Genomic DNA, 12,488 nt, shown 5'->3' on the forward strand with positions numbered 1-12,488 from the left:
TGTTTTTATTTTTTTTTCTTTAAAATAAAAATAACTGATGTCAAAAAAAAAGCAATAGATAATAAGCAATGTTATCAACATAATTTTCTCTTAACACTAAATAAAAAATATTACTTGGGATATCCAACTCCTTAAGTCTCAACTAGAGGACACTGAACTACTGAAGTACTCAACTCGCCAAACAGTTTTCTATAAATGGTATTTAGGTTGGGAAAGTGTAGACCAGACTTATTCTCAGAATTCATGAAACCCCCTCACTCTCTGTTTCACACAGTTTCACCACTGAGAGGAAAAGGCATGAAGAAAGTTAATAAAGTTCAAGTTACAAATTAAATGGGAATTTTGATATGGAATTTTCCTATCAAAATATCACAACTTTCTTATTAAGACAATTCACAGGCTTTAGGAAAAAAACCTTTTACTCACTTGTAGCAATTATACTAAAATCATAAAACATACTAAAAAGAATCTAACAAAACTATTAAAATGAGTAAAATACTCTGACCATCCTAATCACATTTTCCCCACAGTTGCAAAAAATCTTAACAGACACTATGGCTACATAAAACTCAGTAATTAATACACACACGCGCGCGCGCGTGTGTGTGTTGAGATATTCTCAATGAAGCAAAGACACAATATTTGACTTCTATTTCTTGTGGAATTTCAATTTCCTTTGGTATAACTTCAAGATAAATGTGGCTTTCAGTTTTAATGGCAAAAAAAAAAAAATGTGGTAGGGAATTGCAAATATCTGTTTTCTTTAAGAAAATATAAGCCATGATATCAGAAAGCAATGAGTGCTACATTTAAATGAGTGCACTCCTCGTAATCTAAGAAATCACTTCTGTGAGCCACAGTCAAGGATATTCCTCTGTACACTGTCCCAGGGGTCAGAGGATTAATCAGTAAAACCTAAGGACCCAATCTTGATCTTCTGTGAATCAAAGCATTCCACAACTAAGGACTGACATGCCAGCACCCTTAACTTTCCAAGGAGACACCAACTCTGCTTTCAAACTCTTGGACAATTTCTAAATTGAATAAAATGCTAAGTATTAAGTCATTAGATTTTTCATGCTACTGGAATCAGGACTGTAAGAGTTGTACAATGTAAGCTCACTTAACTGGAAGACCACAACACTTAAAAGCTGAGTTAGCCAGTATCCTACCAGCAATGGTCTTTAGCTCAAGGTTGATTCCCTGACTGGGGTGTTGGTTTAAACTGTTCTTTGAGGGCAAGCAGAGAAAAGCACCAGCAACACAATGTTTAGTACTCCCCACCCACCAACTCAGATAGCTTTAAATCTCTACAGTGTGCCTCTGAAAGCACATAAGCAGTATCACATGCCTCTACTGAAACATGTAGCCTACTAAGCTAAGTTTTTAATTAGCCATTGCATATTGTATGTTCTCATTTTTAGTAAAAAAAAAAATTAAAACTATATTATTACTTTAGTTACTGCATGATTCTGAAAAACCACTATGCTTGTACATGTGTGACACACACAAATTCTCCATTTAGTTTACAAGCTTTGCTTGTAAGTAACACAACAATAAGGTGCACTGAAGAAACAGCAGAGCAAGTAGGGAAGATACAAAATCTTGGGTGTCACTCTGACTCACTAAAATTATGGGGGGGGGGATTGGGGAAGTCACCAGGTAGCCTCTACTCTCTGCACCTCAGTTTCCACACCTGTGGAATACAGATGAGGGTAACAGCCTACCCCTTCATGGGGCCACTATGAGGAGCACTAGGGTTCATATTTGTAAGCACTGACCATGGTCAACAAGGAATATTCTTTATGCCTAAAGTACATAACATTGAAAATAAAACAAAAAAATGCCTAAGACAATATTTTACTTGGAAAATATAGGCAGTTTGGAGAGAGCTGACCATGAATGACAAGACTCCCCAACACAGAAGAGGCCAACTGTGAATTCTGCTTAGAAGAGGAACAGGGGGGCCAGGGAGACTGCTCAGAACAATAAATACTTGCCCACCAAGTGCAAAGTCCTGAATTCAATCCCCGGTACTGCCAAAAAAATAAAAAATAAAAAAAACATTAAAAAAATAAAACATAGAAGGGGAGCAGGAAACAGTCTGTTTAGTGAGAAACCTAAACATAGATCATCGCTAGAGAAAAATTTGTACCTTAGAAATAATGTATTTTATAAATTATGACTATGTCAAATAGGATTTTAGCGCTGTACTGGTCTGCCTATTTATCGTGCTCAGGGTACAAAATTTATTTTTTATACCAAGGTCCACTAATATGTAAAAATTGTTGGATTATATATTTTAAAAGATCTTATTAAAGAGTTATCACCTGCTCAAAATAATGAGATCACCTCTTTAGATAGTTTCAACACTGATTTCTGTCAGACACAGGATACACAGGTACACACACCAAGGTATACACATGTGTGCACACACAACTGCAGTGCAGGGCAGGGAAGAAGCAAGGCAGGGATAAGATCTCACTGGACCCTCCCGAAAGACCTAACCCAAAATGCTTCTCAAATTTCACGTATGCATTTTTCAAATTCACTCCCTTTCTAGCTACTCAGTCTCAGTCCCTTTTGTGGACTCCACTTTTCTGAACTCTGTTCTTCTCCCTCCATGCTCTCTCCCAGGGGACTCTCATGCACTCCCACTGCTTCAGTTCCCTTCTGTTCACTAATGACACCCCGCCACCACATCCCCCACCCCACCTCTGCCACCAGCTCACCACCTCCTGGCAGACCTCTCCACCTGCATATTATTCCTCACAGGTACCTCACTGTCAAATTAATCTGTCCCTCCAATCAACTGTAATGGCTTAAAACCAAAAGTCTATCAAATATTCTTCAATCTTATATCTTTTCGTCTGATTTCTTATATCAAGCGCTATTTTAGCCCAAGTGTGTGTGTGTGTGTGTGTGTGTGTGTGTGTGTGTGTGTGTATATAAAGTCATCCTTTCTTCAACACTTCTTGAGCCATTATCTGGTACATGAATGGCTACTCTCAATTCTCACCGATATTACCACAGTAATCATTCTGCCTCTTGACTCATTCTTCCTCTGAGGCTACTGTCAACCTTTTAGGAAATAAAGCAATCATGCAATTTGCTTACTCAAATGATTTGGTGCCTGTGTACTTAGGGAAGGGAACACTCATCTCTTTAGGCCTACCACTTACTTCCTTTTCCCATGAACACTGCATTTTATATCTAATATAATGGCTACAACAGTTTTATTTAATGGTCATATTAATGTGAGTCAGCAATATTCTTTTACTTTTCATATGTACACTTAGAGCTTACAAACAGCATCCTTAGAAGAAAGTTCAACTGTCATTATAAAGAGTCAACGGTCAAAGAAATAAAGTTACAATTCTAAGGTCACTTACCAGAGCTCAAAATCATGTTTTTTGACTCCAAGTGGTTCCTTCCTTCCTAACAGTTCCCACATATGCAAGCTGCTCAATATTTCATGTCACATGTCTTTTGTTCCCTGATCTCCATCCTTCATAACTCTGCTGATGATCCTTCCATAACATGCCTTCCTACCCTAAACCATCTGGGCTGGGTACTGTTCTCCCCATGTTCTCTGTGCCCTGTGCTTGCCCACTTGCCACTCACTCATCTCCCTTCTGTCTAGGGCCTAGACTCTTAAGTGTGTTGGTGGGAGAGACTGGACGGTTTCCTTAGCTCAGCAAATGAGAAGCAGGTTCCACCCCTGGGCCCAGTGTCTACAGAGTCTGCCATCAGCCACAGGAATCTGCCTCCATGACAGTAGCAACCATAGCATTGCACAAAGGAGTATGTGTGGCAATGGGCTGGCACACGAACACTTATGGTAAAGCCTCTGCCACTGAACAGTGAAATGGTGACATGTCCTGGCACACTGATGTAGTTCAGGGCTGGCAAAGCCAAGAAGCCACAGCCAATGATACAACTTTCAGTGTAGCGTCAGCAGGGGCACAAATGGAGCCAGAGAGCCTGGCACTCAAGTGTGTTGCTCTGCCATTCATTAGCCAGACAAACTTGGACTCCAAGCACACTGGGAGAAAAACAGGACTGAGAAAGAACCCTCATCCTTGAACTCAAGCTAATTTATTTAGTCCATGGAGAGAAAAACAGTAAGCTGCTTCAGCAAGATCAATTTTCTACAGCAAACAGTTCTAGAGTTAGGAGCAAAAGGAAACAATCAGTTTATGAAAGCAGAAAATAGGGTCAGTCTGACAGCTCAGCAGATTAAAGCTCCTGCTTAGGCAGAGCACAGTGGCCAGGGTTCAATCCCCAGAGGTGCTAAGCAATTGAGACTGGGCGTGGTGGTGCACGCCTGTAATCCCAGTACTTGGGAGGCTAAAAACAGGAGAATCACTATGAGTCCGATCTATGCAGTGAGACCCTACACACCCTATGCTAAATGCAGAGGGGGTGGGGGGGAGAGGAATGGAAAACAGAAAACTGACTCTGGACATCAAGAACAAAAGCTGGGACAGTGGCAGGTGAGTATCTGGCCATGGTGATTCTCAGTGCTATCACTACTAAATAATGACACTCAGAATTTACTTCAAGTTCTAGTCAAACCTGGGTTTTGTCATGGACCCATGCACTGACTCTCCTGAGAGGCACTTTGTTCAATAGCTCTGATTGTGAGGTAAAGTCCAGAATGCTCCCTGCTTTCCTCTAAAACCATCCTGGCGTGGGAGAGACCCAGGCTGAGGCAGAACCTTCTGGCAGCCACAAGTTGAGGTTCAATGCTGCCTGAGTTCTGTAGTCATGAAAGAAAAATGTTTTATTTTCCAAAATAATACTTTTCTACTATCTCTTCAGTCTTTTAATGCAGTGGTTATAAATATTTCAGGTTGCGGTTTTCAGAAAAGGCAGAATAAAAAACGAATTTACTCTTAAATGTTAGGTAATGTTTATCCAGTTGCAAGTCTTCCCCTTTGCTTTGCTTTGCTTCCCTCCCTCCCTCCCTCCCTTCCTTTCTCTGTTACAAGAGTCTCACTACACAGTTCAGACTGTGTAGTCCTGCCTCAGCCTCCCCAGTACTGGGATTACAGGCATGCACCACCATGCCCAGTTTTGTGGCCAGCACAGTGCACCTGGGGTTCCAGGACCAGCACACCATGCAGTGTCAGGGATCAAACTCAGGTCTTCACGCTTGCCAGGCAGGTGCTTAGCTATCTCCCCAGCCCTTGAAGTAGTTTTCTTGCTACTCTTACGCAAGAAATATTCTTAATATAGCTCCACATTTCTCTATGACAGCAGTTAATTTAGGTAAAATTTTATATATCTTCTCTTGAGAAAAACTGGAAATATCTGAAAGTAAAAATAAGAGCTGTGTTCTGAGAAGGCAAGAATCTATCTTAATGCTGATCAGTTAAAAATTACATACACAGGATAACAAACAAATATTAAAGACATGCTAATTTGGAAAAGTACCTGGCAACTTCATAAAATGTTAAATGTCGATTTACAATATGATCCAATAATTCCATTCCTAGGTATATGGGGCAAAAGACATGAAAACACACATCTACACAAAAATTGATACAATAATGTTCAAAATTGATACAAGAATACTCTGGAAGACTGAGGCAGGACTGCAAGTATGACCCTAGTCCAGACAACTTAGCGAAGACCCTATCTCAAAAAGGAGAAAGGAAGGAAGAGAGGAGAACAGGAGGAGAAGGACAAGGAAGGTAGGCAGGTCTGAATGTAGCTCCACACGAATGTCCTGGGTTTGACCCCTAGCACTAGGCAGGCAGGCGGGTGGCCAAGTGAAGGGAGGGGAGAAGCAGGAGGACCGCCCCCCTCCCGAAAATTAGGCTAGGGGTGCAGCTCAGTGATAATAGCATTTACCTAGCTGGCATGTACAAGGCCCTAGGTATGATCCTTAGCACCACAAAAAAGAGAAAACAAAACAAAACAAAACAAAAATAAAATGGAGAGAAAGGAGAGGGGAAAAGAAGGGTAAGGGATAAACAAGAGAAGGGGAAGGGAAGGCAAAAAGTCTTTCATACATATAACCAGTACATTGCAGAGACTAGTATCATACACAAATTGGTCATTTGTACCAGCATTCACGTAGGGCAAACACATACTGATAAATTAAAAAGAAAAAAAAAAAAAAAGATAAAAGAAAAAAGACTGCAGACCCTATTCCCACGAAAGAGCAAATGTTCCATAGGCAAAACTTAGGTTTAGAAAAATTAGGTTTAGAATTGTTTTTAAACATCAGTTTTTGGATCAAAATCACTTCATGCCTTGAATGTTATACCTTATAAACCAAGTGTACAACCAAAATAGACATCATTTTACAAAGAGTTTTAATCCTGTCTCAGAGCTCCAAAGCAGAAATCAATTCAGAGGTCAACTATCTAAGAGAAGCAAAACCTAAGATAGTATTCTCAAAAGGAGCTTAACAAAATACATTTCAAGGCTGGCAAGATAGCTCAGCAGACTAAGCACCTGCCTAGGCAAGTGCAGGAACCGGGGTTCGATTCCTGGCACTACATGTCATGCCCAGCCCTGCCCGCAGGCGCACTGAGAGGCCACAGAGACTGTGGTGCAGGCCTGTAAATTCTGTGTTGAGGGAATTTACAGCTGAAGGATTACTATGCATCCAAGCTGTGTGATGAAACTCTGTACAAAATACATTAAAAAAAATTCTCCTAAAATATATCCCTCCTGTTGTTAGTAAATATGAAAAAATATCCATACAAAAAAATCCCATAAAGATTTTATCAGTTTTGATATTCAACTCAGAAAATTAATAGAACTACCTAATAGGTATCAATGGGCAATAACAATATCAATATACTTATAAAGTACCATAATTAGCTTGCAAATCGCCTTTCTTTCAGCACATTTAGGTCAAGCATGCTAGGAATTTTGACTTATTTTACAAGATGAGAGACCCAAGCCTTTAACACTTTCCCAAGGTTGTCCAATTAGCTGGTGGCAGAACTAGGACTCTGACAAAATTTCTTCAGTTCCAGGTCTGACTTATAATGTGGCTTTCATTTGGCAGATCAATAACACACTCTAATTGCCTTTCTTCCTCATGTGGATGTTACTGCACAGCATCCCCAGTCTGACTTTCATAATTTCACAGGACATCTTTACCCAATAAGAAGAAAAGAAAACTGGACTTTTGATTTCTTCTTCTTGAATATATCTTTCCCTTTTTTAACTTCTTAGAATGAGCAATTCACTTTAGGTATGTTGTCTCCAGGTACCAGAAGGACATTAGGAAAGAACCAGGCTGAAGTAAAAGGTAAGGAGTTTTCTCTAAGTTGCAGCTACCCAAAGTGTTACCACAATTTACAACTAGAGATATTCACATTTTTTTTTTTTTTTTTTTTGGTGGAACTGGGGATTGTACTCAGGCCCTTGTGCTTGCCAGGGAAGCGCTTATTCTACTGAGCCATCTCCCCAGCCCCCAAAAATTTAAATAGCTAAACATAAAGCCAAAACTTAAGAAAATTTTAAACAACTTTCAACTTTAAAATAAAGCCCTTTGTACAAGTCTTTAAAGTATCTTTTATAATGTACTAAATTCTATAAATATTGTCCATTCTAATTACATCTAAAACACAGGTGCTGACTATAATCTTTATAATTCACCCCGAATTAAGTTACCTGTCTGTCAAACTCCCAGAGCAGTTTATTCTCAAATGTTTTTAAGTTCTAAAACCTGTAATAGGTCTTTGCTGAAGCAGCCCCCTTTTACGTAATCCCCAAAGTCTTGCCTGGCTGTCTGGAGCCATTCTACCCTTTTTTCTGGCCGTAGGTTCTATTTCCTATTTCCTCTTCATTGCCCCAAAATTCTGGGACAAAATTACTCTTTTCACTTGCTAATGTGTAGTGGAAACCAGAAAAACCTTACTTTCTACATTTGAAGGATGCGAGAAACTTTATAGTTACCATCACCCTGGGAATACAACAGAACCATCCCATTTCTCTTAACTGGCTTTATCTATAATTGCTGCTTTCATTCTCTTAAACAGCAGCCTTTTTTTAGGCTACCTGAGCTACATGTATCAAGTAGGTTCACCAGAAACTTGAAGAAGAAATGAAACAATATTCTTCACAAAAAATGCAAATGAAATGTAAAAAACATTCTCCAGGAACTTGACAGAACAAAGATGCATCGTCTCTCACACGTAAAAGCAGTAAGGTCATATGCACAAGGTCCAAAAACACCCATTCTTTTAAAATTTAAGAGCAATTTAAATCACAAATTTTATTTGGGAATCTATATTTAAAAAAATAAATGCTACAGACTGTTCCATGAAAATTTAAGAATAAAGGATCCCCTCCAACTTCAGATAAATAATCTCTGCCCCCATGAAAGATGTTATCACTATCTGACAAACAGATTAAGAGCATGTCTCAATCCTGGCACCACTTTATTTGGTTAACTTCTTTACGTCTCAGTTTCCCTATTTTTCAAAAAAAAAAAGTATTTATTTGGTACAGGGTCTTGCTACACAGTTTGTTTATTTTTATTTTATTTTTTGGGCAGAACCAGGGATTGAACTCAGGCCCTTGCGCTTGCCAGGCAAATGCTTATTCCACTGAGCCATCTCTCCAGCCCCTCACTATGCAGTTTACACTTGTACTGATCCTCCTGTCTCAGCCTCCCCAGCCCTGGGATTACAGGAGTGCACCACCACGCCTGATTTCATGACTCATGGCGCACCCATGATTCTGAGGCCATCACAGCATGCAGTACCAGCATTGGAACTCAGGACCTTGCACTTGCCAGGCTGGTGCTTAGACCGCCGAGCTATCTCCCCAGTCCTCAGTTTCCCTATTCACAAAATGGGAATGACACATAAGACTATAGTTACTGGGTTGACTACATGAGTTATATATGTTAAAGCAATCAAAACAGAACCTGCCATATGCAGTGAAGCATTCAACAGATAACATTATCAACATTCCTTATCCTTCCTCTACTATTACAAAAATTGATATAGCTGGGCATAGTAGTTCATGCCTGTAACCCAAGCACTCAAGATGCTGAGGCAGGAAGATCTCCTTGAGTTCAAGGGCCAGTAGGCTCTGTAGTAAGTTCAAGGCTATCCTGAACTGCACAGCTAGACCTTGCTGTCATTTAAAAAAGTTAGTGTATTCGCTTAACTGAACCTGCAGGTAATTTCACTCAAGCTGCATTTCAGTGGGATGGGATGGCACATTCCCAAGGCTTTTTCTAGCAAAGGCAGAATTGACGCACTAATTTGCAGCCAGGTCTGCATACCAACTGGAGGGTCCTATACTTCAGGCTCTTCATCTGTTATTTAAGACATCTAGCTGTTATCCTTCTTTCAGAACTGTGATTGCACACAGAGATGGGAGGTTTCAGAGAGGTCTGAGGGCTGGACTAAACAGGATGCACATGTACCACTACCAACTGATCCATGTTCAGGGTCAGCACATGGCAGGTGTGAGGATGTGAGGCAAAAAGTATTAATTTCAGTGGGAGAAAGCACAGAAGCAGAGGTTTAGTCAGAGCCAGAGAGTCCACCTGTCTCACTCCTCACCATACCCTGTAGTTGCAGTAAGCAGAGAAGACTTGGCTGCTCTGCAGCTCACATATCCCACCTTGCAAGCTCCTTACAGACATGTTCATGAGTGAGAAAGCATTCAAGCTTACACCCAGCAGGTAAACAAATGGAAGCAAGAATTCAGAGAATTAGGTTCGGTCATTCACACTGCTATGTCCAAGTATACATGCTTTAAAGAAAACAGTAATTTTCATCATCTTTTCTTAGTGACATATGATTGGACAGAAGCTTTATATCAATGCTGCAAAATCTCAGGGGTAGGAAAGAAGTCATGAATCATTTTAAAAATCTGATAAAAACAAACCTTCTGAGCTCTGGAAAACGGCTGATGCACACACATACAGATTGAGCCTGTCTACCAATCTTCCACAGCAGAGTGCCTCTTGATTGCATGGACCTGGCTTATAGTTTCTTTCGAAATACATTTGGTCCAGATTTTCAAGGGCTGGGCAATACATTACTGATAAACAGCTTTATTAAGTGCTTCACAGTCTGCAAGTAATTAAATGCCAAGTGTCTCAGAATCCTGAGAAAAACTTTGTGAGGTCAAACATATCCCCCCCCCCCCAGTATAAGAGTTAATATAGCACACATGTTGATGATTTATCTACTTTACTAATCCAGACCTCAAGACAGTTTTTCCTAAAGGGGCACAGAGTCAGGAGAAGAGGTGGCTGTAACTTGCCTGGTAGCAGAGCTTGCCTTTGGGGAGGTGGCTAGAGCAAGTTAGTAGCACCCACTGCTCAAAGAAGAGGGAATAAATACCTGGAGGGGAACATCTTGCAGAGCCACCAAGCGACCAAATTCTTCTCAGAGCAGTCAAAGCGCTAGAGGTGACTTTTTGAGATTTTTTTTGTGTGTGTGGTGGTACCGGGATTGAACTCAGGACCTCGCGCTTGCCAGGCAGGCACTTATTCTACTGAGCTATCTCCCTGGCCCCTGAAAAATCTTTTTCAACTGTTAAGTTTATCCTTCTCTGAGCACCAAAAGAATATGCAGATGCTAGTGGACTTTCAAACAGGAATTCCATAGAGAAAAGCAAGTGAGGAGGTGGATAGCTGCTAATGGAAATGACTCTATGTTTACTGAAATTAAAATGAGCTACTAGGAAACAAAGATTTGGAAGTGAGTATGAAGAATGGATCTGAGTTAAAATAAAGTGGCTTTCATTTGGACCTATGTGATACTGTTTACACTATGGCACTGTTTACACTAATCTTCCTATTAAACAGCAGTCCAGGGAATCTGGAAAAACCTTTGGCATAGATGAACATCAAGGGATTTTTGTCCAATTACAAGCCCAATGGAGCATGAGTACAAGGCAACATTCTTCTAAGTGCTGACACAATACATGAAGCATCTTACTCATCGAAGACAAAGCTATTCAAGCTCTTTACACTATACAGTTATCGTGAAAAACACAGAGAGACAGCTTCACTTACATGGTTAATGAAGAGACTCTTGCGTTTTTCTCTCACTGTGAAAACAAAAAATGGAACAGAAATGTTACATATTTGCATGCCAACCCCTGGCAAGCTGCTGAGGACTGATCCTCTGTGTCATGGTCCCATCCTTCCACCAACCAGCATACCTAGTTGCTCATTTATGAAATATAATACAAGATCCACCCAAATGCAGGTTTGAATCTGGTGGGAATTTCCACTTAATAGCACTCTCATTAAGGAATAACATTTCTATTAACAATAAAATATCAGTAAATCTCATAAAACTTGTTTGTGTCTAATAGTTCATGATAATTAACAAATAATAGGGCTATTTATTTTAATACTAACCAGACTCAAAAAGGCTGTTTCTTATGAGTGATGCACAAGTAATGTCTGTAACAGCATCTAACAGGACAGATGACATTAATCAGAGATCTGTTGCTCTGCAAACAGAATGTTGGGGAAAAGGCCTGGGCTTAGGTCTGGCAGGCCCTCTGGAACACTCAGTAGCACCCTGGCACTCAGGAAGGCTAGCAGAGCTCACAGTTCATCTCTATAAAGAGATGCTTCTCACCCTGCCATCTACAGTCAATCTGCACTTAGTGGTCAGCCTCCAGTGCCCTCACTGGTTGTTAAGCCGCACTGGTTGTCACAGCAGGGGCATTAACTTTAAGGATTCAAACAGGGAACAGAGAAGCCTGTAATAACCTAATGACATTGCATTTTGCATTTTCTTTCCTAGAGACCTGCTTTTGGAGATCCACTAGTCCATCAACCACTGACAGAATAGTAGTTCACTGTAGAGAATATAAAGAATAGGTTTCCTGAAAAGAGGTAATTTCTTTTGCAGCCTCTGGGCACCTTGGGCACCCTGAAACCACAGTGGGCAAATCTAGTATAGAGTATGAGGAAGGGTTTTTCCCCCCTACAATTCATGCCCTGTAAATGGATTCATTTCAGTTTTCAGAACTCTTCTGGCTAAATGGTATGGGGCTTAGAAAATGTTTTCCTATTCATCACATATAGTTTTTAGACTGATAAGGAAACACTTCTCATTTCCTTAACTATCCTGTCCTCAGAGGCTGAGAGTGTCACCCAGTGGTAGAGTGCTTGCCTAGTACTCACAAGCCTCTGGATCCCCTCCCCAGTACTGGTGTCCAGTGATGGAGAGGTATAAAATCCTATCTTGTCTAAAATAACTGCTTTGTATTTGTATCTCAGAGATACTTAAAATGAAAAAGAAAACACTAGACTGAGGATTAAAGAGAGAAATTAAGGGCTAGAAGGTGCATCACTGAGTTTTAGATGGATCCCCTTGCAGGTAATAAGCCAATTCAGTCCAAAACAAAGAGGTGAGCACCAAGCAGACCAGTAGGCCCCATGACACACAAGGACAATAGCCACAGGCTATGTCTACTAGGTTGCATGGAGGTGGTATGACTATCTTTGACCTAACTTCAGGTAAGGATAC

The 12,488-nt window shown here is 40.4% G+C and overlaps 1 protein-coding gene across 3 annotated transcripts in view; it reads right to left on the reverse strand.

Moving 5' to 3' along the window:
• Ccny (cyclin Y) overlaps nucleotides 1–12,488 on the reverse strand; it is a 156,441-nt gene that overhangs the window by 45,840 nt on the left and 98,113 nt on the right. For all 3 annotated transcript variants that reach the window (XM_023701922.1, XM_004641857.2, XM_023701923.1), the window contains exon 3: nucleotides 11,015–11,049. In XM_023701922.1, coding sequence (XP_023557690.1) covers nucleotides 11,015–11,049 — 35 coding nt within the window. The remainder of the gene's footprint in view (nucleotides 1–11,014; nucleotides 11,050–12,488) is intronic.

Source organism: Octodon degus, unplaced genomic scaffold, assembly GCF_000260255.1.
Source record: "Octodon degus isolate 3935 unplaced genomic scaffold, OctDeg1.0 scaffold00144, whole genome shotgun sequence".
NCBI classification, from domain to species: Eukaryota; Metazoa; Chordata; class Mammalia; order Rodentia; family Octodontidae; genus Octodon; species Octodon degus.